Source organism: Talpa occidentalis, unplaced genomic scaffold (assembly GCF_014898055.3).
Source record: "Talpa occidentalis isolate TD23 unplaced genomic scaffold, MPIMG_talOcc4v2.1 talOcc4.9, whole genome shotgun sequence".
Classification (NCBI taxonomy): domain Eukaryota; kingdom Metazoa; phylum Chordata; class Mammalia; order Eulipotyphla; family Talpidae; genus Talpa; species Talpa occidentalis.
Window position 1 is genome coordinate 13,214,519 of NW_023605305.1, and position 26,919 is coordinate 13,241,437.

A 26,919-nucleotide genomic window follows, 5' to 3' on the forward strand; every position below is an offset into this window, starting at 1 on the left:
CACTTACCCTACACCTGCCATAGGGGCTGGTGGGGAGAAAGCATCAATCTGTACCTCAAAGTCTAAGGCACCTCCTTTTGGTGGACTCATGCCCTTCTGCACCTGAAGCACCAGAACCCACTCTCCTGCCACTGGGTTTTCCCACACCAATAGGGGTAAAGGGATGCAAGAGGTTTGGGGGGTGGCTGTAAAAGGAGGGGTGCCTGGGCCACCAGTTTGGTTGGCGGGAGGTGGAAAGAGGCACAGGGGCTCCTCCTGGCCCCTTGAAGCTGGTGAGAGGCCAGAGCATCGTCCCAAGGCTCCAGGAGTTGCCGTCCTGCTTTGTCTCCCCGTCACGCCGGGCAGGTGGTGTGGCTGCCACCTCCCAGGTGAGGCGAACGAATCTCAGCAGGGTTAACTGGCTTACCTGGGGTGGTACCAAGGTTTAAATTCTTGTGTAACACAGATGCCACATGTCTCAGGAGGTAAAACTGCCAACCCCACTTAATTGGGGGAAAGGGCTTATTTGCCAAGTATCTGCCATGGATGTTGGGGTGGCCCCTGCAAATACAATAGGAAACATAAGCCTTGACCCCCCAGGAGCTCCACATCATACGCCCTCACATCAACAAGCAGGTAACAGCCCGGGTGCTGCATGGGCCTGGGGCAGGGACCAGGGGCATGGCCTGGGCAGCCTGAAGCTTCTCAGAGAGAGGATGTGTCTCTGGGCCTTGAAGAAGTGGGGAAGGCATCGTGAGCACAGGAAGACCAGAACTCCAGGTACAGAGAGGTGTCTGATGGGGCAGGGACACAGGCCTGTCCACCCTGCCAGTGACCTGCCCTTTTCTCCTGTACCCACCTGAGTTGTAAGCTGGGAGTCTTTCAGGATAAGCACTCTGGCTCTGGGAGAACGGACTGAAGGGCCCCAGGCTGGGGAGTGGGGAGCCCGTCAGGTTATTGTTGCTGACCAGCTGGGCAAGGAAGGTGCCCTGGACTCAGGTGGCAGCAGTGGCTCAAAGAGTAATGAGTGGAGGCCAGAGATGCAGAGATGGGGAATCCACAGAACTTAGCAGTTAGCTAGTAGGGGAGGGGTTGGGGAGGAAGAGGAGCTGAGGGAGACCCAAAAGTTTCTGGCTTGGCAAACTGGACAGTCAGTGACTTGGCTAGTGTCACACAGCAAGGAAGAGGCCACTTTGGAGACTTGCTGCTCAACATGTGCCCTGTGGACCAGCAACCAGGGCAGCCCTGCAGTTGGCTAGTGCAGAATCTTGGGCTCAATCCAGACCTGCTGCTGCCCTTATAACCAGACTCAATTCTGCATTTATAACAAAATTCCCAGGTAATTGCGATGCATATCACAGTTTTGAAGCACTGATCTAGAGGAGGTAAATAGAGCAGAGATTAGCAGAGACTCCCTTCCTACTCTCTAGTGCAGGGGCTTTCAAACCTGATGGATTGTTGAAACCACTGATGGAGCCTATTAAATGCAGAGGCTCAGACCCTGATGAATGTATCTGGTTTATGCAGCAGCCTAGGGTCTGTTTCTTCCATTTCCCAGGTATGATATGCATGACTGACTTAAGCCATTAATCTAGACTGTTCTGAATTCAACTATATAGGGAGTAGGTGTTTTAATGCCAGCGGTTCTGTGTTAGATGGAAGGTTTTAGGAATAAACAAGGAAAACAAGTTCCTGCCCCTGAGGGCCACCTAATTAAGAGGGCTGGAGGCAAGTTGTGGGCAGGTGGAGGGGGCCAGGGAGGGTGAAGTTCAAAGGCTAGTTTTAGAGGCTGGAAAAAGGTTGCCACATGGATCTTGCAATGCCTGATTGCTTCCTCCTCTGTCAAAAATATGCTATGGCTTGAAAGCAGGTGCCAAGTTTTTTCCTCCACCACTTGAAATCAGGGAGTTTTCAAGAACCTCCCCGAAGAACCTCCCTTTCAAGAAACTAGGGAAAGCAATCCCAGGTTCACAGTTGAATATAAATGAAATCCGACTGAAGGGGTGTGACCGGCAAAGAGAAGAAGCTGGCTGCCTGGAGACTGGGGGCTTTAGCCATGGGCACCCCCAGCAAAGCTTTCCCATGACCTTTACCAGTGGAGAGAGGACCGTCAAGCAGCTAAAATATAAGTGTTGGTGTGTCTAGTGCCAGCAAGCACAGGGAAGGTTCAAAAGGGATTTGGGCAGACAGGTAAAGGAGAGTCCCGGAGCCCTCTGGATTTTCCAGGCTTTAATGTTCTCTCAGTTAACCAGGTACACAGGCACACCAGGCAGGAAGGCTGGCACATGCCTAAACCCACACTCAGGAATACACAATTAGGCATGTGTGCCCCCAGCCCACACTCCCAAGTGCCTTCTGTATTCAAGTCTGTAGTTGATAGCCAGAGAAGACAATAGCATCAAAGCCTGACCATCTTCATTTACCCTACAATGACCTTGCACTTCTTGACCTCAGTTTTCCTACCTGCAAAATGGGTATCACAAGGTCTGTGAGTTGTTGGGGGAATTCAGTGAGCTGGTATGTTCAATAACAAGTGTCCCTAATTTGGCAGACTCTGCAAGTGTCCCACAGCTGGTGCCCTGCCAGTAGTCCCCACTCATTTCTGCATCCTGTGTCCCAGGTTGCTTTGCTGTGTATGACATGAGGCAGATGTGGTGGCTGGGGTCATCAAGACCAAGGAGAAAATAGCAGCTACTGGCAGAAGTCACCAAGTGGTGACAGTCACCTCACGCCGCCAGGTGGAGCCACACCTGGGAAAGAGCTGCTCCAGGGGGAGCCTTGGAGGTGACATTCCCTGGTTCTAGTTTTCCCAAACCCCCATGAGTGAGGTTTTCTTTTTACTAGGAATGAAGCGCAGCAAGTCTCTTTGCCTCTGCCTGTACTTCCCCAGATGTCTAAAAAGGAAGCAGGTGGGGTGCTGGGTCTACTCCTGCACCCTCCCCCTGCTTTCTTTAGGGGTCTGACTCAAGAACAAGAGAGCTGGGGGGATGGGGAGAAAAAGGGGGAACACTGGGGAAGCTTTTGGTCCTCATCTAGTCCATCAGCTCCTAGAACAGAACTAGACCCCAGTGCTTGACTGTCTATGGGCCTCCCTGGTGGCCTAGGGGTTAAGTCTCAGCACTACCACCACTACGGCCCTCCACTGCAGCCTGAATTCGATCCCCACCAAGGAGCTAACCCACATGGCTCAGGAGATCTCTCCTGTCTCGCCCACTGCTCCCCTCAGCAGTGTATTTCAGTCAGTCTGCCTGTTCTGCTTCCCACTCTGTCTAAGGTGAATACTCTCACCCACCACACCTCTGACCTGCACCCCAGTTCTTCTATGCAAAAATAAATAAAATCTTTAATTCTGAACAGAATGTGCTATGCTAAGAATTTTAATATTTAAGTTAAAAATCCTATTAGATTAGGATCTACCTAGAGAGGTATTATGAAAACTATAAATGGCAGTCAAGGGGAGCTGTGAGATTATTCTTGCAGTTGAAATCGATGAATGTTTCACATTTCTATATCATGTTAGTTTTTACCATTTATTGGGGCGCTTTTTCTTCTAGTCAGATGTTATCCATAATACTTACAGGGTGAGTAGTCCATTCTGGGGTGGTGGAAGTTGGCAGATAACACCTATCCCCTTATCGTTCTAAAGTTTGCACCTTGCCTCTGACCACATTATGTTAGTTCAGTCTGTGCTGTGTGTACCAATTCATGATCTGTCATTTCTCACATGTAATTAATTCTACTTCATTATTTTATTTTATTTTATTTTTTAAAGATTTTCTTTTTTTTTTTAAATTTATTTATTTTTTATTTATTTATACAAGTACTGGGTACAGTCAGAAGCGCGGGAGGGTGAGAGAATTCACCAGAGCCAGAGCGGGGAGCAGAGCAGGCAGAAGGACCGAAGTACACTGCTGAGGGGAGCAGCGGGCGGCTGGAGAGGTCTGCGCGCCATGTGGGACCCTCCTCCAGTGGCCGGGGAGCAGCCGGGGATCGAACCGGCGCTGCAGAGGCTGAGGGCAGCTTCGCAACCCAGTGCTCAACCGCTGCGCCACCGGGGAGGCCCTACTTCATTATTTTAAATTAGCTTTAGTGAGTTGAACAGTACTTGTCTTCCACTCCTGACGTCTAAGCCTTGGAAGTTTTTTTTAAAAATAAATAAATAACAACAGTGCTTAAAAAAATTAATAAAATCTTTCAAAAAAATAGTGTCTGTAACAAAAAGTCACTAACCCTGGGTGTGACTTATTTCCTCATCTATAAAATGGAAAACCAATAGTATCAGCCTCCACCCAGATGTTAAAGGTTGAATGAGCTGGTGTCTGCTGGGCATGATAAAGTAACTATTAATTAGCTATTCTCATTAACACAATGCCGGCACTGGACTGCTTGAGAGGTATTATGGAGAGCTCATTTCTTTTTTTTTTTTTTTTTTTTAAGATTTATTTATTTTTTTTGTAAGAACTGGGGTACAGGCCAGATGTGCGGGAGGGTGAGAGGATTCACCAGAGACAAAGTAGGGAACAGAACAGGCAGACTGACTGAAATGCACTGCTGAGGGGAAAAGCAGGCAAGACATGAGAGGTCTGCTGTGCCATGTGGGTATCTCCCCTGCCCGTGGGGATCGAACCCGCACTTCAGAGGCTGAGGACAGCCTTGGCGCTGCACTCAACCTCCTGCGCCACCAGGGAGGCCCAGAGAGCTCATTTCTGTGTTGGAAAAAAGTCAGAGGCGAGGGACAGGCTGGGATTTGGAGGGAGGAGCTCCCTTCTCTGTCTTCCTAGGTACATGTTACCCTGAAGTTATTAACTCCACTTTGACAATTTCAGAATTATAGAGATGTTGCAAGACGCCCTATATATTTTTTATCCAGGTCCCCCACATCTTAAATACACCCCATTTGCTTTATTCTTCTCCCTCCGTTCATTTTTTTCTGAACATTTGAGAGTGCAGATAGCATGCCCCTGGGTCCCAAACACTAAATTGTATTACTTAAACCCAAGCACATTCTCCTATAGCCAAGTTCCAGTCATCAGAATGAGGACATTAAATGAACATGTCCCCAGCAGGTTCTTGGTCACTGACTGTGACCTTAAGCGTAAGGACACGAGTAACTAAACCAGGTCTTTGGAAAAACCACCTCTGATTCCACTTGGGCGGGGATTTCTTTTTTCTCTTTCCTATTATAATGCAATAATGTTGAATGAAATGATGCTGTGCGTCTTTTCAGGTTTTGCCAACTGTCCTTGTTGCTTTCAGCAGCTTCTTTATTGCCAGTTTTGAAGCGGCGCCTCGCTCGTACCTGCGGCTCCCAGAGGTCCAGCTGGGCACCTACCTCCTCCGCCTCTGGGGAGCCAGTGGCCGCCGGAGAGAGGAGGAGCCAAGGCGGGGCTGTTCCCCTTTGCCCTCCGGCTTTAGTCCTGATTCGCAGAAGCGCTCCGGTGTCCCCGAGAGCTGGGGGGCTCTAACTCCCCTTCGGTGGCGAGAGAAGGGAACTGCGGCCGCAGGAGGCCACGGCTGGGCTCCTTTGCTACCAAAGCCCTGTAGCTTCTCCTTCCCCCGCTTCTCCCTGTTAAAGGAACTGGCTGACTCGAGGTCACCCTCTGCCCAGGGTGTGGATCCGTCACCCCCCACCCCCGCCCCCGCGTCCCGCTGCTGAGAATTTAGCGTCAGCCGGGGAGCCCTGTTACTGCCTGGGATTGGCGTCCCGTGGCCAGGTCTCTGCAGGCCGTCCTGGTGCAGGACGACCCTCTTCTCCCTGCCTTCCACGCCTGACACTTTGGCACACGGGGCGCCGGGCTCGCGCGGGCTTACACTGGTGACGAGGGGGCACTGTGCTTGCCCTGTGCGCTCCACCACCACGTCACCTAATTTCCACAATCACGTAATACAAGCCCCCCTGTAAAGATGACGAAAACGGAGGCAAAGAGGTCTAGTTAATGACCCAAGGCCACCCGGCTCGAGCCGGCGGGACAGGCCGCGGCCGCCCGCCTGTCTTTGCAGCTCCGGGTCTGAAGCCGCCACTCCGGTCTCTTCCTGCAAATTCCCTTTGTTCACTTGGCTGCAGAATACGTCACTTCCTAATTTGCATGGTGATTTCATGTCGCTCCGGCACTCTCATTACACCAGAACCACCAGGTCTTGATGCTGGGGGGAGGCGGTGAAAGGGGTCCAGAAACTCAGGAAAGGGCCGCTTGCCGGAGCCCCGAAGGCTGTTTTCAGCCCTCGGTCCGGGCCGCCGGCGGCGCCGCCTGCAGTTGCGAGCTGAGTCCACCAGGCGGCGGGGCAGCCGACGAGCTGCGCCCGCGCCGCGTCTCCCTGGGGGCGGCGGGCAAGGGCCGCCTCCTGGCCCATAAGGCCGTGGGCCGGAAGCGCCGCTCTCTCTTCCTGTTCCCCATCATGGCGGTGAGTAGCCGAGCGCCGGGTTTGCCTCCTTTCATCCGCCTCCATCCGTGGCCGGCCCAGCTTGCGGGGCTTGCCTCGCCCGCGGCCCGAGGAGTACGGGGCCCGCAGTGCTGGCCGTGCCCAGACTGGCAGGCCCCCGCGAGCTGAGGGCTCGGAGCCGGGCCCCGTCGCCTGCCCCTGCCCCGCCCGAGCGGCCCTGGAGACCGCCGCCGGGAGGGCTGGGCAGCTCGCCGGGGGCTGCAGCCGGGCGAGTGGCGCGAACGGAGGGGCCTGGCACAGGGTCGGGCCTGAGGCTGGGCTCGGGGCTTGAGACTGGCGGGTCCGGGGCGGGGGGGCCGCCCGTGTTGCGCTCGGGGAAGACGCAGCCTTGGCCGCGGCCGCCGAAGCGCCCCGACTGGGACGGGGCCCCCCGCGAGCCACGTGCTCCGCGCCCCCGCGGCTAGTGCTGAGCCTCACCCGGGAGCCGGCCTTCTCCTGGGGGCGCGCTGCCCTCCCCTGCTCGGCGAGCCTCTCTGGGATGTGTCCTCCAGCTTATCCTATCTTGGCCCCTTCGGTGCGTGAAGGAAGAAGCAGCCCCGAACCGTCTCCCTCGATGCCGCCTCCTCGCCACACCATTAGGGGCTTCCTGATAGCTTGGAGTGAGCATCAGTAAACTGGCCATGTGTGGGAACAGGGGCCTGGCCGCCGTGGCGGTGCTGACTGCTGTGCTTCCTTGTAGCAGGATCAGGGTGAAAAGGAGAACCCCATGCGGGAACTTCGCATCCGCAAGCTCTGCCTCAACATCTGTGTGGGGGAGAGTGGAGACAGACTGACCCGGGCAGCCAAGGTGCTGGAGCAGCTCACAGGTCAGACCCCCGTGTTCTCCAAAGGTGAGTAGTGGCAGACAGGGAGAGGGCCGGCGCCGGGCAGGTCTGGGTGTTGACTTACCTCCTGTCAGTCCTGTTCAGAGGCTATTTTGAAAGTGACAGTGGTATCCCCTAAAAGCATTAGCTTTCTGAACTACCTAAAAAGTAATCATTTTTTTAAATTGCTTGTGGCATTGGAATACCAGGTATTATAAGAGCAGAGAGGAAGACTTAACCAATTGCAGGTTTTCCAAGTAATGATTATCAGTGGGTTGTATAGGCCAGGTGGGAACATGGCTAGCATCCAACTTGCTTCAGATCTGGCCACATCACCGGTTATTCTGAGACTGGCCCCTTTGGGTTTCAGCCTCTTTTCTGCATAAAGGCTTGATAGAGTGTAAGATTGTAAAGGATACGATGATTTAGTGTTTATGAAATGCCTGCTACAAACCAAGCACAATGTAACCATTGCTGTTTTGTTACCTTTTAAAGTTTCATTGTTTTAGGATATTAAGTATGACTGAATTGAAAGTCGGAAAATGTTTCCTTTGTTATAACTAGAGCTGATTAACAGGTGTGCGTGACACTGGTTAGAACACAACACTTAAGAGCTTGTATTGCTACCTAAATGACTTTTGGAGGTACTTTTCTGAGGGAAGGGTTTGTATGCAGGGGATCTGAAATTATCCGTTTTATCCCTGTCTGCAGCTAGATACACTGTCAGATCCTTTGGCATCCGGAGAAATGAAAAAATTGCTGTTCATTGCACAGTCCGTGGTGCCAAGGCAGAAGAAATCTTGGAGAAAGGTCTAAAGGTAAGGTGGATGCCATCCTGCAGTGATACTCAACTTGTATTTCTCAGGTGCTGACTGTTGCATACCAAACTAGTTATTTTGGGAGGGTTTGAGTTAACAAGGAATGTGCTGCATTTCCTCCTCAGGTGCGAGAATACGAGTTACGAAAAAATAACTTCTCAGATACTGGAAACTTTGGCTTTGGGATCCAGGAACACATCGATCTGGGAATCAAATATGATCCAAGCATTGGTATCTACGGCCTGGACTTCTATGTGGTATGAATATTTATTCCACTCCTGGTCTGAGGAGAGTGGAATCTGCTTTTCCTTTAGTTGATGTGGCTGTCCTGTTAAGATGTTGGATTGAACTTTGAGTATTGTTTGCCTTTATGTTCTTCCTGTAGGGAAGATGTGCCACATTTGTGGCAGGTGTAGGGCTACAATATGGACCAGGTAGATAAAAGTCCTGCTGTTAAAAAGTATACAGTCTAGGATTTAGCAAACACCAGCCTGGCTTAAAGATGGGTAAAGGAAACTGCCAGCCTATCAGCCACTGAATTGAAAAATTGAGAGTATTGGGGAGGGGGCGGATTGAGAGTATTGGCAGTGCAGTTGGCTTGTGGGTTGGCTGTGTTGAGGTGCTCTTTCCCAGCTTCTTTAGGTCTGGGGGTGGAGTGGCTTCCATCTAGAGGACATAGACGTACATCTGCTGGTTGGGCTGTTTGCTTGGGGCAGGGATTTTAATGTAGAAACAACCATTTGTGTTACTGCAGTGTTTTGGTCCAATCATAAAAACCAAGTAAGCGATCACCGAAAGTGTTGATTAGTGTGAAGGCTGAATGACGACAGCCCTCGTTCAATTTGAATATCTCCAACCAATAATGAGATTGGGATGCTCACAGGCAGTTTGGGATGAGCAAACTTTTAAAAAGCACCACTTAGCTGAATCATGGGGAAAGTATTTGTGCTTCTAGAATTTTAAGTTTCTGCAGTGTGTACGTTACAATAAGACTTTGTTTTTTCAAAGTACTTTGGAAATGTGGGCATGGTGGTGGAGAATCCTTAGCAACTATTGGAAGTTGGGGGATGAAAGGTTCAGCCTTCAAAGCGAACCTGTAGTATGGTGGTGCGTGGTCTAGCATGCTGTAGCAGTTTCATCGGATCATGAGGTCATGGGTCTCTGGCTCCAGAATGCTTTGGGCCATCAGGCGATCCATCTTCAATGTGTGAGTCTTGTCCGTCTGCTCTTTACTCTGAGCTGGCTAGGTGACTGTTGGTTATTCCTGGGACAGGTGCTGGGTAGGCCAGGTTTCAGCATCGCAGACAAGAAACGCAGGACAGGCTGCATTGGGGCCAAACACAGAATCAGCAAAGAGGAGGCCATGCGCTGGTTCCAGCAGAAGGTAAAGCTGACTTATCTCAGGTGAAGTGGTGGAATGTGGTGTTGGTGAATGGCATTGGGATTGGGTATACAAAAATCATGCATCATTTGGTGGGTACCTTCTTAACGATAGAATTTTTGGGTGCCTTGGCAAATGGGGCTTCTAGGCCTGCTCTAAAAGATGATCTAGAACGAGGTCTCCCCACCCATCTGAATGCAGGTAGTTGGAAGGGGGAGGATTATAGCTTAAATAGGAGCCCCCTTTTTCTTGGGGTATAGTGCAGTTGAGCAATTTAGCAGTTGTTACAACTGGCCAGCTTCCTACTTAGTCCAGAGGGATGTGGTATTGAAATCTGAAGTTTACGTATGAGATTTGAATTCTCAAATGTTATCCTATGCTGCAATCTTTCCTGTTGCCTCCTTTTCTGAAAAAAACAAAATCTCTTCTTTTTCAGTATGATGGGATCATCCTTCCTGGCAAATAAATTCCTGTTTCTATCCAAAAAGACTAATAAAATCTGTTCAGTGAAATGTACGTTACTGTTGTGTGTTCTGTGAAAGGAGCCTGGCCATATTCAAGTCCTTGGACCTCAAGCCACTCAAAGCTTCGATGGGAATGGCTGGTAACAACCCTGTTGTCCTCTGATTGGATGCCAGTGTTTCCTGGATGACCCAAGCACGAGCTTTGCAGCATTGCTTGTGCTCGTCGCACCCTGCTTGATAGGCTGTGGTGCAGTGGTCTCATGGAAACTGGTTTTAGAGGGGGTGGAGGGTACGGTTGGGTTGGGGGTTGAATTTAGACCCTCGGGATGAAGTGCGCCCATGTCCTAGGACACTCTTCTCAGTAATTCTGTTCTGGAGATTTCAGCAGTACTGATGACTGATGAGGAAATCACAGGCTTTGGTAGGATATTTGGGATTAAGTTTTGGTTTAACTGTTCAGACTCAGTTTTCTTTTAAAGAAGAAACTGTAGAGTAGTTGAGAGGCAGTATATAGAGAGAGACAAGCTGGCTGGATTTGGTTGTCTCTTATTAGCTAATTAAGTCAATTTCTTATCTCAGTTTCTGCATCTGTATCATAGAAGTAGTAATAATGGCTACGTCCTTCAGAGGGTTTTATACCAGTAGAATACAGACCTCACCAGGCATGTAGTGCTCAAAAAAAGGTTTGTGTTTTGGTGTATGAAAAATATTACTACCTTTTGGTAGAACTGGAACTGGGACCGATAATACTCCAAAGTTGCCATTTCTCTGGCCATTAGACAAAATATTTGACTGGTAGTTCACGGTTTACAAACCATGTTTAAACTATGAGCACACACGGTAACTTAGCGCAGTAACGTACTCGTGCCTGGGGTTCCGCTGTCCTTGGGCCTCCTTTTCATTTGTTAAATGGGTCTGGTTTTTTACCCCGTAGGTATTTTGAAACCAGAAGATGATCTAGTATGGCTAACATTTTATGAAAATATGACTTGTTGTGTTGATAATAGTCTTAATAGTAAGATCAGATCTGGTTGGTTAAAGGGAGAATCATGGAATGTATTACCATACACTTTATTTCACTTAAAATATGCATGTGTCTTCATTCTCAATTTCTTACTGTAGGGCCAGGGTGACCACCTTAGAACTGGAGTGAAGTTGAAGAAATCTGGTTTTTGTAATTTAGCTTCAATTTTAGAGGAGGAGACCTCACTTTTTAAAGATTTATTTATGCATACAAGAAGTGGGATGCAGACCAGAGGTGCAGGGGGTGAGAGGATTCACTAGCGACAGAGTGGGGAGTAGACTAGGCAGACTTAACCAGAATACACTGCTGAGGAGAGCAGGGGGCGAGACAGGAGAGGTCTGCTGCACCATGTGGGTCAGCTCCCTGGCCGGGGATAGAACTCATGCCTTGGTGGCTGGCGATAGCTCAATAGCACTGGGACTTTATCCCTATGCCACCAGGGAGTCCCAATATCCAAGATTTCTTTAGTTTTATAAAATTTATGTTCTTGAGTTTATCGCATTTCTTCAGCCGCTACCTATGAAAACTTGAGTCAGTATTAGATGACCCTATATTACATTGTGGTTGTATGTAAGATAAAGTCCCTGGTGGGCATATGTCCATATCCCGCTACCAGGTCCAGTAATACTGGATGCTATTTTGCTGAATGAATATTCTGGTGCTGCAACTCCCCTCTAGGGCAAGAATTCTCAAGTTAGGGGAATTTGAAGTTTCGTGGGGGCGTGCTGTTGATGGTCACAGTAAGTGATCATCATGTGGATGATCTCAGCATTCGTGTCTGAAAGATGTTGAAACATCATGCCATCAGGATAATCATACATAGGTGAGGTGCTGTGGAGTCAGGGATGAGGTGGGCACTGGTATTTGATGGAGCTAGCCAGCTGTGCAAATGGTATTTGATAGAACAGCATTTAAAGAAAGCAGGGTTGAGGGAGAGATCAGATCAGGCCAGTAGGGGGCCAAGTCACAGCCTACCTTTGGAGGCTCTAGCTGCTGCCCGAAATTAAAGCAAAAATGGGGACATCAAATGGGTTATTGTATTGAAGTGATAGCATTTTCATGCACATATGCTGGTCAAAGAGTTAATCCAGCTAAAAGTAGGATTCTTTTAAAGATAGGATCAAAACTGGGGCCTCCCTGGTGGCCTAGGGGTTATGTCACAGCACTATCACCATTGTGGTCTAAGTTCAATCCCCAGCCAGGGAGCTAACCTACATGGCCCAGCAAACCTCTCTCACCCACTGCTTCCCTCAGCAGTGTATTTCAGTAGATCTGCCTATTCCACTCCCCACTCTCTCTGGTGAATCCTCTCACTGCCTTCACCGCAGTTCTGTGCAAAAAATAAAATCTTTTAAAAAAATACATCAAAACTAAAACACTGGGTGTGTGCATGTGTTCTTTTGAATTGTGAGGTAGAAACTATGCCAAACAATTGGTGGGAAATTGTGCATGATAAGGGACTATTGACAGGTTTTCTACCCTATGGAAAACACTAAAAATGTGATTAATGTTAACCTGGCCTTTTTCTTTTCTTTTTTTTAAGATTGATTTATGTATGCACACAAGAAATGGGGTACAGGCCAGAGGTGTGGGGGGTGAGTGGATTCACCAGAGACAGAGTGGGGAACAGAACAGGCAGACTGACTGAAACACACTGCTGAGGGGAGCAGCAGGCGAGATGCGCAAGGTGTGCTACGCCATGTGGGTAGCTCCCTGGTAGGGGATCAAAGTCATGTTGCAGTGGCTGCGGACAGCTTCGTAGGTTCCATCTTAACCCCCTGTGCCGCAAAGGAGGCCCAACCTAGGCTTTTTAACAAACATAATGGAGAGGGTTTTATAGCTATAATTTCAGTTTATTCTTTTCCCACTGTAACAAGTATGTTCTCATGTCATTATACTGACTTCATAAGTTGCCGTCTTTTAGACATGGGACATTGCCTTATCTGTACAGCTAGCACTAACTGTCAGGAATGTCAGTTTTTAGAATTGCCCAGAATTGTTTGTCCTGTTAAGTCCCTGTAAGATCATTATTTAGAATCTTAAACCTGTTAGATTTGTGTGGTTGGAAGGACATTAAGCTGGAGAAAGGTCATTGTGTTATAATTCCTACTCTGTTTCCCTTGCCAGCATCTAAGATCATGTGCAGGTAACAGCAGGTTGCAGCCTCTCTGGCCCTCTAGATTCTGTGTATTGCCCTTGGTCTTTTGAATGTTGTTCTTCTACCCTACCCTGTACTTTAAGCCCCTGTTAGTTCTAACCTGTTCATATGTATGCTCAGGTGACCCAGCCAAATGGTGGGTCAAGACCACAATATGGGGCCTCCCTGGTGGCGCAAGGGGTTAAGTGCTGCACTATGAAGCAATCTGCAGCCTCTGCAGCCCGAGTTCGATCCCCAGCAGGCCAAGGAGAAACCCACATGGCGAGCAGACCTCTCCTGTCTCGCCTACTGCTCCCCTCAGCAGTCTCAGTCTGCCTGTTCTGTTCCCCACTCTGTCTCTGGTGGATCCTCTCACCCCCTGCATCTCTGACCTGTACCTCAGCTCTTGTGTGCATAAATAAATAAATCTTTTAAACAAAACAAAACAAAAAGACCACAATGTGTAGCTTGTCAGAGGGACCTGAGTCCTAAAGGGTTAAGGCCTAGCCCTTTTAGGTGAGTAGCAAGGTCAGGACCCAGAAACCACCTACAAATAGGTTTAAGCTGCCAGCCCCTAGGGATGTAGCTGGTGCCTGGGGGTACAGAACCACTTTCAGAGCAGCTTGTTATGGAAACCACAGTAGTGGTTGTCAGAGGGGAATCCAGCTTAAGACCCAGGGCACCAGGAGGACAGAACTTGACTCTTCAAGGTGCAGGTGCAGGGAAGCTTTAGGAAACAACTACAAATGGTTTGTTTCCATTAATACAACAAAGTTGGTGAGCCTTGATTGTACCAATTGAGCTCTTGTAACTTGATTTCAGGGTGTTACGTAATTATATTTTTCACAATTTGTACGCTAAATATGTCAGTAGTTACCTGGGTCTGAAAGCTTGAAAGTAGGAATGGTGGTCTAGGCTCCCTGTTACCTTGTTTGAAGGGATTGCTGTGATAGTATAACTACAACCCTTTTAATATTACAGTGACTGGCTCTGGAAGTATTTTACTTAAGTGTATTTTATTTTTTGCTTTAGAGATTAGTACTGCTCAAACATTATATTATTCATTATATTATAGTGAATAAGAGCATAGAATTTGGAGTTTAAGCATCTCAAATCCCTTGTAGGTCCCTGGCAGATACTATAGGTGTCTATTGAAGAGTTTCATTAGTTCTGCCACCAGGCCTTTTTTCCAAATCTGTGCCTTGAGTACTACTCTTTGCTGGAAAAGAAGAGGAGGATGAGGTAAAGGTCAGTGAGTAAGCTCAGCAGGGGGTTGTTTGCCAGACTTCCCTTCTTTCAAGGAGACCCTAAAATCTGTGAAGGACTGGGCTTTGGGAGTAACAATGACTTCAAGAAAGACCAGGTCTTAGCTTCTTTTCTCAGTTTATTATTTATCTCTTCATTCAACAAATAATTGATTGCTTACATGAAGCATAACGTGGAACATTCTAAGTAGACCAAAAAGTACATGTTCTACTTTTCAAGAGGGAAAAAATCCAGTGCTCATCTCAGTGTTATAACAAAATAGGGTTCCTCCCTAGTACAGTGATATGCTTTTCCAAATCATCCCTACCACCACCAAAAATAAATAAATGTAGGTTGAGATTTGTTCCCCCTAAGAGCATCCTATGCCTCCCCCCTCAACTGAAAAGTAGAAAACTCTTGGATGTGTTGGGTCCTGGGCATAGGTTTGAGTTCACAGAGTTTAGGGCCACCTGGATCGATCACCTGTTAGACATGGAGATTCCTGAACTTTGTGGGGCTCAGAAATGCCCATTTTTACAACACAGGGTTGAGATTGATTGGTTGTATCAGAGACTTTAAAAGTTTTGACCACAACCCACAATAAAAATAAGTATTTTACATCACTTCCATTTACATACAAATGCTCTGAAAAACCTTTCATGAAACAATTCCCTTTCAACTAGCATTTTTAGGGCCTAAGTGTTTGGGGGAGCAATCCGTGGTGAACTGGGAAGAAGTTAAGATGAGTGAGCACTGGCTCCTGGATTTCACACCATGGAGGTCACTAATGACCTTGACTGAGCAGTGCGGTAGGATGATAGACATGAAGTTCTGACTGGAGTGGGCTTACAAGAGGAGGGAGGTATGTGACTGGAGATTGCTAGGACAGACAGCTCCAAGGTGTTCTGTCAAAGTGGATCAAAGATGAGTAAGATTTGAGTATAAGCATGTTCTGGCTGTGGTAGTAGCGGTGCATCTGAGTGTGTGGGAGGTGCTGGTGGGTTGGAGGTGTATGGAAGCTCTCTTCTGATTGCTTGCATTTTTCTTTTTCTTTCTTTTTTTTTTTTTTTTAGACTCTGCCCAGTAACAAGATGACTCCATTCTTTTCTTTTTTTTTTTTTAATAGAGGCATGTTTTATTTATTTGTTTGTTTGTTGATTGCTTGCATTTTTCTTAGTGAAGATTAGCATACTGATGGCGGGAGAGGAGTGAAGACTCATCTGAGAGTCTTGCACCAAATATGGAAGAATACTACTGAAGGGCAGGCCCCTCTCAATGGAAAAAGAAAAGGGCTTGAGAGGTACAGAGCTGCGTTCAAGATCACAGGGCTGGTTAATGGCAGAACCAAGCCTAACCCATTCTGCCTTGTTACCTGGTCTGGTACTTGCTATATCTATGAGAAATGAATGTTTAACAAGAAAAGGGTCCTCTTGGCAGTTGCTTGTGTCACAACCTACAGGTCTGTGCTAATCAGAGAACTTCCGGTGAGCAGCTTTCTCATCTCTGCTCTTGCTCTCTGGATTCTTGGTTATTTTGCAGTCCTACTTTGTATCTATCTTATGAATATCTTGTAAGACTTGTAAAAATTAGATTGCAAGGATCTGGGTGGTGTCTTATAATTGGCATTTCTAAAAAGTTCCCAGGTGATACTGAGACTTAATTCAAGAACCATGCTCTGAGGACCACTGAACTATATACACTTCTGTATCCTTCTCTACTGGGTTTAAACTGGTGAACTTGGGGCCTTCCTGGTGGCACAAAGGGTTAAGATGCAACCCATGAAGCTGTCCGCAGCTGCTGCAGCATGAGTTCAATCCCTGGTCAAAGCTACCCACATGGCGCAGCAGACTCTCCTGGCTTACCTGCTGCTCCCCTCAGCAGTGTATTTCAGTCAATCTGCCTGTTCTGCTCCCCACTGTGTCTCTGGTGAATCCTCTCACCCCCCCACCCCTCTGGCCTGCATCTCAGTTCTTGTATGCATAAATAAATCTTTAAAAAAAAATAAACTGGTGAACTTGGAAGACATCTCACATCCTAGGAGTATCTACCATGAATGGTGTAAGAATGCTGAACTCATTCAGCACATTCACATTGACCACCCACTGTGTGCCTGGCTCTTTATCTGGGAGATACAGCTGTGGAAGAGAATCTGTCCCTGAGGGATGCAGTTTCCTGCAAGCTTCACCAACTCTCTCCCCCTCAAATTTACTTAGTGGTAATTGACAAAATTGTATATTTTTAAGCTGAATAACCAATAACTTATACATGTATACATTGTAAAATGATTACTGCAATCAAGTTACTTTTTAAAATATGACAGGCATCTTAGTCTTTCCCAGCAACCTATAAAAATACTTCCTTGATGCTGCACTCCTTGCAAATTAACACAGTTTACACTCCTTATAACAATGTGCCCAGCCCGCGCCCCCTTCCCCAACATCTACCCCTTTGGCTCTTTCTTCCTCCCATCTCCCTTTTAGCCTCAGAAAACTTAGTTATCAGTGCTCAGTAGTTAAAATTATTTTGCTTTGTCCGTTCATCTGCTTTGATTCTTGATTTATACTCATTGTCCAATATTTATCTCTCTGACTTTACTACACATAAATCTCTTAAACTCCTTCATTTTTCTATAAATGGTAACAATTCATCTTTCCTTAGAGTTGAATAGTATTCCATTGTAAGCCTGAATCCTGTATTGTGTGGTATTTTAAAATGCAACATTTTTGTACATTAATTTTATAAACTGCCACTTTGCTGTACTCATTTATTGTTTCTCATAGCTTTTTTGATGGGGCCTTTAGTGTGAATAAATTCCACTTGGTAATGTTGTATGATCTTTTCAATGTACTGTTGAATTCCTTTCACTGTATTTTGTTGAGAATTTCACATCATCATTCATCAGAGATACTGGTCTGTAGTTACCTCCCGTAACATAGCTGCAGACAATAGAGTAAGTGCATATGGAGACACAGGGGAACCAATCTAGTCCTCCCCCACCAGTTCATTATTCATAGTAGGGTGCCCCAAGCTCAAGTTGACATGCTGACAGTCACCTCCTTACACAGACCAGGTGCTGGCAGCCAACCAGCAATATCCGCTGTCCTCACACTCTCCTATTTAATGATTGGGAGTTTCACTCTCCAGCTCTGTCTGCCTAGCTGCTATCCGGGAGCATAGCATCTGCATTTGCAGGTGTCACTCTACTGTGGCCTCCTGCAGGTCTCTGTACCCCTACTCCTATAGTGTCTGAGTGTGGACCCAACTCTACTGTACCCCACCTCTAGTAGTGCCCTGGTTCTAAAGTCCCAGAAGTGGGCCTGAGCCCCTCTTTCAGTTAGCAACAGCAGAGAGGCTCTGTATAGTATTCCCCTCCCCCCCTCAGGTGGCACTGCCTGGGTGACACTCCAAATGGGATTAAATGTCGGTTTTTCCTGCCCCTCTGCAGTGTTGCCTCTTTTGATGTATGCAACTGTCCTTTGTTCTTCATTCAGGGAATTTTGTATATGTATGATGTCCTAAGTACGTGGAGGACGTGACTTCATATATGTTCACTCTTCAACATCTTGCTGGACTCCATTCCCTTTTTTTGATGAGAACATTTGAGTATATTTCTCCAACTTTGTTCATTCCAGTGCTGCTATTATTAACATGCCATATCCATGTACCACCTGTATTATCTAAATGTTTATTTTAAATGGAACATCATTAGTATCACTAGCTGTTGGATGCTGTTGCCTGCTAGACTCTGGGCCTGAGGCTTGTTCTATTTGCAAATCAGTGGCAGTGGTTAGAGAGGTGCTGGCGAGTACCAGCATGGCTACATGCCCTCATTCCCCCTGTGTTACTTGTATAGTAAAGATGAAGCTGAGGCACAGAGAGCTCATTCTGCTAGTTAAGGCCATAGCAGGGGCTGAACCCAGGCAGCCCAGCTATAGAGGCATGTGGCCACCCTAATCACCACCACCACAATGACTCCTTGTCATCAGTTTGAAAAATAATTAGAAAGGGGATATTTCTCACTTTGTGTTTCAATATTTAGTACTGTGTTCATGTGCTGTCTAAAATCAGGCACCCTCCAGTGTGACATGCCCTTCTTGAGACCAGGTTAAAAGACTGATGTGTGGCATGCTGGAGGTTTCCAAGCTGTTCTGTGAGTACTGGAGGCCTGGGGAGGTGGGATGATGACAAAAAACTCATTTGATTTAAATCTCAGAGCCAGGCATGAATCAGGTGAAGAAAAGGATTGAGGAAAGTCATTCCGGGCAAGGCAGCAGTGCTCACTGAGGTGTGGATGTGTTAAGTTACTTGGTGTATCTGGAGCTGAGAGAGGTGCTGGGAGCCTGGTAGAAAACCACTCCTAACTGGAGGGCACGAGCCCTGGCGCTCTAGCGATCTTGTATGGAATCTCAGTCCTCACTCTTAACCTGATCTTGGTAAATTTCTTAATTTCTCTGAATTCACTTTTAGCTGGTAAATAGGGATACATATTTATATGGACTTTGTTATCATGGGGAATAAAAATAAGGTGTTGAAGTTATTATGACATGAATGGTCCTAATTATTATTAGTTACCTTTGTCTTTTGAAAGCTCATCCTAGCAGCAGTTGTATATGGGGCATTGAGACTGGGCAGAGGCGGAAGCCGCAGGAACATTTAGCCATGCTCCTGATGTGAGATGCTGTGACCTGAATTCAGGCAGCTGGATAAGGGATACAAAGGGGGACAGCTGTGTGATAACTGGTATTTGTACATTTTAGTCAAAACTACTGTTGTTTGTAAGCCACCCTGAAAGTCTGAGGTAAATTCTAATTTGTAATTTTTCTTAGAAACCCTAAAAAGTGTCTATTCTTAAATCATTTGTTAGCAAGGATGATGGGGGTGCGGGGAAAATTATGTGGTTTATGAAAAATTGTTTCTGGGCCTCCCCAGTGGCGCAGCAGTTGAGTGCTGGACTGCAAAGCTGCCTGTAGCCTCTGCAGCGCTGGTTCAAACCCCGGCCACCGGGGAGGGTCCCACATGGCACGCAGACCTCTCCTGCCGTGCCCGCTGCTCCCCTCAGCAGTGTACTTCGGTCCTTCTGCCTGTTCTGTTCCCCCTCTGGCTCTGGTGAATCCTTTCACCCTCCTGTGCTTCTGACTGTACCCAGTGCTTGTATAAACAAACAAATAAATAAATAAATCTTTAAAAAAAAAAAAATTGTTTCTGAGCAGAAACAAATTTGGGATCAAGTGCCAGTCAGATTCAACAGACCAGGATCCATGGTATGGGCTCCTCTGTATAGGCTGCTGTATACTCTGCAGCGAGAGGGGGAGCCATTTGTTTTCATTATATTTTCCCCCCCAAAATTATTTATTTATTTATACAAGCACTGGGTACAGTAGGAAGTGCGGGAGGGTGAGAGGATTCACCAGACCCAGAGCGGGAACAGAACAGGCAGACTGATGAAGTATACATTGCTGAGGGGAGTGGCGCGCGGCAGGAGAGGTCTGTGTGCCATGTGGAGCCCTCGCCTGCGGCCGGGGATCGAACCCTCGCTGCAGAGGCTGCGGGGCAGCTTCGCAGCCCAGCACTCAACCGCTGCACCACTGGGGAGACCCTGTTTTCATTATTTTAATCCAATATAAGTTACTCATCTAAGGAGAAGTTTCAGGTCAAGCAAAAGTTGAACAGACAATTTAATAGCTCTATAAAGTACTGTAGTTCTGAATTTTTTTTTTTAAAGATTTTATTTATTCATTTATACAAGCACTGGGTACAGTCAGAATCACGGGAGGATGAGAGAATTCACCAGAGCCAGAGCGGGGAACAGAACAGGCAGACTGGCGAAACACACTGCTAAGGGGAGCAGCAGGCGGCAGGAGAGGTCTGTGTACCATGTGGGACCCTCGCCGGCAGCCAGGGATTGAACCGGTGCTGCAGAGGCTGCAGGCTGCTTCGCAGCCCAGTGCTCAACCGCTGCACCACCAGGGGAGGCCCTGTAGTTCTGAATTTTTTTTTTTTTAACTATTTATTTATTTATTTTATTTATTTATACACACACTGGGTACAGTCAGAAGTGCGGGAGGGTGAGAGAATTCACTGAGCCACAGTGGGGAGCAGAGCAGGCAGAAGGACCGAAGTACACTGCTGAGGGGAGCAGCGGGCGGCAGGAGAGGTCTGCGCGCCATGCGGGACCCTCCTCTGGTGGCCGGGGAGCAGCCGGGGATCAAACCGGTGCTGCAGAGGCTGCGGGCAGCTTCGCAACCCAGCGCTCAACCGCTGCGCCACCGGGGAGGCCCTGTAGTTCTGAATTTTTATGATAAGTGGGATATCTGAAGTTCTTCTCCTTCCAAGTTATACTTTATTTCATACTTTAGATGCAATTATATTGGAGTATAAATTTAGAGAAGTCTCAGAAGTCTCCCGTCCCCTAGGATATCAAGTGTTCTCTGTAGAATTCGCAGGTGTTGGTCTATAATTTTCATTGCTCTACTTTTCTCATGTTTTTAAAGATGGTAACAACAAATGAGGTCATCAAGTATAGGTTCTGGAAAGCAATTACAAGACAGGGAGCTTCGTTTTGAAATATAATAATCTAGTATCCCGGCACAGTCTTTGAAAGTATTTGCCACTTACTAGAATTTATCTGAAGGACTGTGGTCAGTTAGGTTTAGAAGGCCTCCAGATAAAAAGTGTAAAACCTGTGTAGATTGTCTGAGATCTTGTACAAACACATTTCATTCATGCAAGGTAGAAGCATGTAAATGTTCAGACTGCCAGGTTCAACCTAGAGTGACTCCCATTGAGCCATAAGAGATCTTAGAATTGAAATAAATGGACCTGCTGTGTACTGTTGAGCTTGTGCATTAACCCCTCAGAGCTTCAGTTTCCTTATCTGAAAAATAGGGATACTACTATGTACAAGATTATTGAGTGCTGAATGACATCATACTTGCACAGTACCTGCCACAACAAGCATTGGCTCCACCATGCAGGCAACTTCAAAACAGCCTTTGTAACCATCTATCTAGTTATTCATCTAACAGATACTCCTTGAAGACAACTGTATTTCAGGTGCTGTGTAAATTCTGAGAATAATATATTCTCCTGGAGCTCCCATTTGGTAAAATAAAACAGATACATAATGTCAAGCACTGACTAAGTGGTATGAAGGGAGTGTTAAAAGAGTGCCAGGAGGGAATTCTGGGGAGGTTGGTTACATTTGAGCAGACCTGGAAGATGTGAGGGAGGCAGCCTTCCCACTGTCTAGGGGCCAAGTAATTCAGGCAGGGGGACTTGCCAAGACTGTAGAGCACAGCAAGGGCTGGGAGGATAGAGAAAAGAGGCAGGGTAATAATGACTAGATTAGTCCTGCAATGGGAAGGTGTTGCGGTTTGGAAAGGGAGTTTGGTTGCCTGCTGTAGTTTTTCCCCCACTCTAGCATTTCATCAACTCTGCCTTTAAAAAAGGCAACTCTATTTTGGAATACTTTTATACTTACAGAAGAGTTGTAAAAAACAAGTCACACACACAAATGAGTGCAAGTAAAATTGTGAAGATGGATAAATGGTATCAATGTTAGTATCCTGGTTGTGATATAGTATATAATTTTGCAAAATATTACTGGAGGTAACTGGGCAAAGTGTACAATGAATCTGTATTCCTGTTTATATCTGCATGTGACTACAATTATCTCAGTAACCATTTCAATTAAAATGAGCTCTTATAGGGCCTCCCTGGTGGCGCAAGGGGTTAAGTGTCAGCACCATGAAGCTATCTGCAGCCACTGCAGCACGAGTTTGATCCCCGGCCAGGGAGCAACCCAGATGGTGAAGCAGACCTCTCCTGTCTCACCTGCTGCTCCCCTCAGCTGTGTATTTCAGTAGATCCACCTGTTCTGCTCCCCACTCTGTCTCTGGTGAATCCTCTTACCACCCATCGCCCTGCACCTCTGGCCTGTATCCCAGTTCTTGTATGCATAAATAAATAAATCTTAGAAAAAAAAAAAAAAAGCTCTTATAAACCCTTCACCCTGCTTCCCCTGCTATTAACTTCTTAGTAACCATGGTCCAAACTAAGAAGTTGGTATTGATACAATATTGTGAATTCTATTTGAATTTCACCAGTTTGTGTGTTTTTAGTTTTTGTTTGTTTTTGCTAATATTGCCTTTCTGTTCCTAGATCCAATCCAGATCCCACATTGCATTTAATTGGTATCTATCCTTAGTCTCATCCAATCTGTGGCAATTTTTAGTCTTGTCTTTCGTGACATCAATACTTTTGAAGAGTAATTATCACTTTGTAGACTGTCCCTCAGTTTGGGTTTGTCTGATGTTTTCTCGTGATTGAACTGAAATTAGAGCATTCTGGAGGAGAAATACCACAGAGGTGATGTGTCCTTTCAGTGTATCATAATCTAGGGGTAAATCATGTTGCTATTTTACTAAAGAGTTAAGAGAGAAGAATCTCCAAGGAAGGGCTCTAGGTAATTTTGGGAAATAATGTTCGTTGGAAACTTTAAAGAGAAAAAAAACTCGATACAAATTCTGTACTCCAGTTTGTCACCGCAGTGGGGGGGAGGGAAGGAGAAATGAGCATGAATCTGACTTAGCAATTCTGAAATTATTTTAATAATAGGTAAGTATATTGTAGATAATGAGAACCAAGCTTCTCAGTGTTGGAAAAGAAGTAACAAAAAAGAACTACCAGTAAGCAAAGGGGAAATGCCAGAATGAACCTCCAGGGTGCTGGAGTGGAGCCAAAGGTATACATACAGAGGTAAATGTGTGTGGGCATTTAAGAGTATCAATACATGTATTTCCTACCTTTCTGCTAAGGCTGAAAATAGTAACAACCTGCTAACCATCACCTTAATCAAGCATTCAATATCACCAGTACTAAGACATACCAATACCATGATGTAAGTTTAAAAGATGAGTTGTGAAGATGGCTGGGGACTGTGGGGTGGTGGCGGTGGCAAAGAATGAATGTAAAGGGTCTTGAGGTAAGAATAAGTGGTTTGGACCAGGTTGGTAGTGGTGAAGACATGGTGAGTAGGGTGGGATTCTGGATATTTGATTCTGCAGTTATTTGAAGATCAGATTGACAGGATTTATTGATGGACTGGATTGGATTGGATAAGAGACCTGTGAGAAAGGCATTAAGATTACCACCTAGGTTTTTGGCTTGAACAGTTGGGTGAATGGTGTTAATCACTAACAGGGAAAGACTATAATATAAAAGTAACAGGCTCAGGGCCTCCCCGGTGGCGCAGTGGTTGAGCGCAGTGCTGTGAAGCTGTCCACAGCCTCTGTAGTGCCGGTTCAATCCCTGGCCGGCAAGGGTCCCACATGGTGCGACAGACCTCTCCTGCCCCACCCACTGCTCCCCTCAGCAGTGTATTTCGTCAGTCTGCCTGTTCTGTTCCCCACTCTGGCTCTGGTGAATTCTCTCACCCTCCTGCGCTTTTGACTGAACCCGGTGCTTGTATAAATAAATAAATAAATAAATCTCTAAAAAAAAAAAAAGGAACAGGCTCAAAGAGAAAATAAAGGGTTTGGTTTTAGATATATTTGAGGTGTCTTATTAGTTATTAGTCATCTAAATGGAGATATTAGGACCTCCCTGGTGGCACAAGGGGTTAAGCACCACACTGTGAAACAATCCACAGCCTCTGCAGCATGAGTTTGATCCCCGGCTGGCCAGGGAGCAACCCACATGGGGCAGCAGACCTCTCCTGACTTGCCCAGTGCTCCCCTCAGCACTGTACTTCAGTCAATCTGCCTGTCCTGTTCCCCACTCTGTCTCTGGTAAATCCTTTCACCCCCGCCCCCCCACACACACCTCTGGACTGTACCCAAGCTCTTGTGTGCATAAATAAAAATAAATCTTTAAAAAAAATAAATGGAGATGTCAGATAAATGGGGGAAATAGATATAAGCTTGCGAGTTACCAAGATACAGGGAGAATCAGTTTATGCATTGTATGTAACAAAGAGTGCCTCAAACTTTAGCAGGCTTCCAGATCTGCTAGAGAGTATATTAAAGAGAGTATATTAAAACATAGATTCCTGGGTCTCCTGGGAATTCCAATTCAGTAGATCTGAGGTGGAGTCAAGCATTTGCACTTCTCAAAAAAATAAATAAAAAGAATTTGCATTTCTAACACTTTTGCCTGTGATGCTGATGTTGCTGGTCTCCAAGCACACTTTGAATAGACCCGATGCTCACCTTCCCCCTTTGTATTCAATTTCCGCTTCCTCAAAATATACACTGGAGGACAAGTGTCTAAAAGTCAGATGCCTATGGGGCCTCCCTGGTGGCGCAAGGGGTTAAGTCTCAGCACTATGAAACTATCCACAGCCATTGCAGCACGAGTTGGATCCCAGCCAGGTTGCTGACCCAGCAGACCTTTCCAGTCTTCCCCACTGCTCCCCTCAGCAGTGTATTTCAGGAGATCCACCTTTCCTGCTCCCCACTCTGTCTCTGGTGAATCCTCTCACCCCCTGCACCTCTGGCCTACAGCCTAGCTCTTGTATGCAAAAATAAATAAATCATTAAAAAATAAATAAAAGCCATATGCCTCAAATAATTACCATTTCTTTTTTTTAAGCTGAAACCTGAGTCATTTACTTTTTATCTTGTCTAAAATCATAATGTGAGTGAATGGCAGAGTCAGAATTTGAAACCACACCTCCAGAGTGTTTGCGTTATATCCTCTGCCTTATGCAGCCTGCATAATCTTAGACAAATCTTCAGACTCACCATCTGTTTTCTGCGTAAGATAATATATATGAAAGTGCCACACAAATGCTAACACAATATATACTTGGACAGTGTCCCCATCGTCATTATCACAGGTGTGGTCAGTGTTTGTCAGTGTGCCTGACCTTGCTGATCTGGGAATAGTAGAGTCTCAGCTCTAATTGTGAACTGAGTCTCCGTGGAGAGAGTGTGTGGTATATAATGAATTCCTCTGTGCTCTAGACTACATTCCTTTGGTCTTTGTTTTAGAAATTGCCCCCATGGTGATCAAAACCATAAAGGCTTTCACAAACAGATTATCATGCCCATCAGCTAAACACATGGTGTGGGACGGGGCAATCAGAGGAGGAGATAAGGGGGAACTAACATTTTATTGACGGCATCTCCTTTGTTCCAGGCCCAAAAGTTGAGATAACCTCAACAGTTGCCCTACAAATTATCTAACACTCTCAATCAACAGATGAGAGGAAAGGCTCAGAGAAACCCCAGGAAGTAGTGGAGCTTGAATTCTAACCCTGTTCTTCCTGACTCAAAGCAGCTCTTCACATTGTGCTGTTGCCTCAAAACGAAGTGTGAAGTAGAGTAGATGTGTGGCCTCTGTTTTATATGATTCTTTACCTAACAGCTTCAACAGGGAAGACGAGCCCCATAAACACTGGCGTGTTTACCTATAGGCACAGGGTGAGTTGTGGGAGTGCAACTTCAGATTTATCACTGATGTGCCCACTGGTGAGCATGAGGCCCTGAGGTGCAGAGCCCACGGCAGTGTATTACTTTCCTGCTGCTGCTGTAAATTACTACAAAATTACCATTTATTCTCTTACATTTCTGGAGGTCAGATGTCCTAAATGGATCAAGGTTTGGCAGGACTGTCTACTTTCTGAGGCTTTAGAGGAGGATCTGTTTGATTGCCTTTTCCAGCTTCACTCATATTCCTTGGCTCCATCTCTCAAAGCCTGCAACCATATCACCCTAACCTCTGCTTCTGTCTTTCTCTCTCTGACTCTGATTCTTCTGCCTCCCTCTTTTTTTTTTTTTTTTAAAGATTTATTTATTTATTTATACAAGCACTGGGTACAGTCAGAAGCGCGGGAGGGTGAGAGAATTCACCGGAGCCAGAGCGGGGAGCAGGGCAGGCAGAAGGACCAAAGTACACTGCTGAGGGGAGCAGCCGGCGGCAGGAGAGGTCTGCGCGCCATGTGGGACCCTCCTCCAGTGGCCGGGGAGCAGCCGGGGATCGAACCGGCGCTGCAGAGGCTGTGGGCAGCTTCACAACCCAGCGCTCAACCGCTGCGCCACCAGGGAGGCCCTACCTCCCTCTTTTACTAGTAAGAACCCTGTGATTACAGTGGGCCCACCCTGATAATCCAGTTAGTCTCCCCATCTGTGGTGAGGTGAATAGCCAGGTGAGGTAGCACACTCCCCTGTGCCAGGGATGGGGCTGAGCACATCTCAGGGGAAGGGGCATTCTGGGATGAGAAGTAGGTAGGTCAAGAGCTAGTTTTCCTTGCACCATTACCACTCTGAGAATTCTAAATTCAAACCAAACCTTCCAGGTATATTTATTAGGGTAGCATAGAATAGAAACTATATTTAATGGTTTTGGTTTATAACTTTTAGATATTTAGACATGTGGTATGTGGGCCACCAATTGCATTCCTGCCACCAGCCCAGCAAATAATAGGAGTAGAAGGTCTAACCCAAAGTCAGACTACAAATGAGTGTCCAAATTGGAACACAGACCCTCTGTTATTTCCTCCAAGAAGGCCGCCTCTTCAAAGAGAAGTAAGGTGACAGTCGCTACCACTGTGGTTTTCAATTTTGCAATGATGTCATCTTTCTGCCTCCTTGGGCTGTCTGGTTGCCTTTGTTTTTGTTTTTAATA

At 46.5% G+C, this 26,919-nt stretch overlaps 2 protein-coding genes and 1 long non-coding RNA gene across 6 annotated transcripts in view; 2 read left to right on the forward strand and 1 right to left on the reverse strand.

Annotated features, from left to right (window-relative positions):
* Positions 1 to 412: 412 nt before the first annotated feature.
* Positions 413 to 26,919, reverse strand: part of LOC119235198 (uncharacterized) — a 43,943-nt gene continuing 17,436 nt past the window's right edge. The window contains exons 4-5 of one of the 4 annotated variants that reach the window (XR_008550421.1): positions 18,865 to 18,991; positions 17,019 to 17,228 (exon numbers count right to left, since the gene is read on the reverse strand). This is a non-coding gene — a long non-coding RNA (uncharacterized LOC119235198). Of the gene's footprint in view, positions 541 to 14,248; positions 14,267 to 17,018; positions 17,229 to 18,864; positions 18,992 to 26,919 lie in introns of those variants that run through there. The other 3 variants (XR_005122801.2, XR_008550422.1, XR_005122803.2) reach the window with 3 other exon arrangements.
* On the forward strand, positions 6,355 to 9,937 carry RPL11 (ribosomal protein L11). Its single transcript, XM_037498358.2, has 6 exons — positions 6,355 to 6,381; positions 7,100 to 7,250; positions 7,935 to 8,041; positions 8,167 to 8,298; positions 9,315 to 9,425; positions 9,859 to 9,937. The coding sequence occupies exons 1-6, from the start codon at positions 6,376 to 6,378 to the stop codon at positions 9,886 to 9,888; spliced, it is 537 nt and encodes a 178-aa protein (XP_037354255.1). The 5' UTR covers positions 6,355 to 6,375; the 3' UTR covers positions 9,889 to 9,937.
* ELOA (elongin A) overlaps positions 9,893 to 26,919 on the forward strand; it is a 49,636-nt gene continuing 32,609 nt past the window's right edge. The window contains exon 1 of the mRNA XM_054691733.1: positions 9,893 to 10,026. Coding sequence (XP_054547708.1) covers positions 9,934 to 10,026 — 93 coding nt within the window. The 5' untranslated portion in view covers positions 9,893 to 9,933. The remainder of the gene's footprint in view (positions 10,027 to 26,919) is intronic.

What these genes read in the sequence shown, in the direction of transcription:
- RPL11 (XM_037498358.2), top strand. An exon ending in TCTTGGAGAAAGGTCTAAAG is followed by an intron (nt 8,042 to 8,166) that starts GTAAGGTGGATG and finishes TTTCCTCCTCAG; the next exon opens with GTGCGAGAATACGAGTTACG. An exon ending in TGCGCTGGTTCCAGCAGAAG is followed by an intron (nt 9,426 to 9,858) that starts GTAAAGCTGACT and finishes CTTCTTTTTCAG; the next exon opens with TATGATGGGATCATCCTTCC.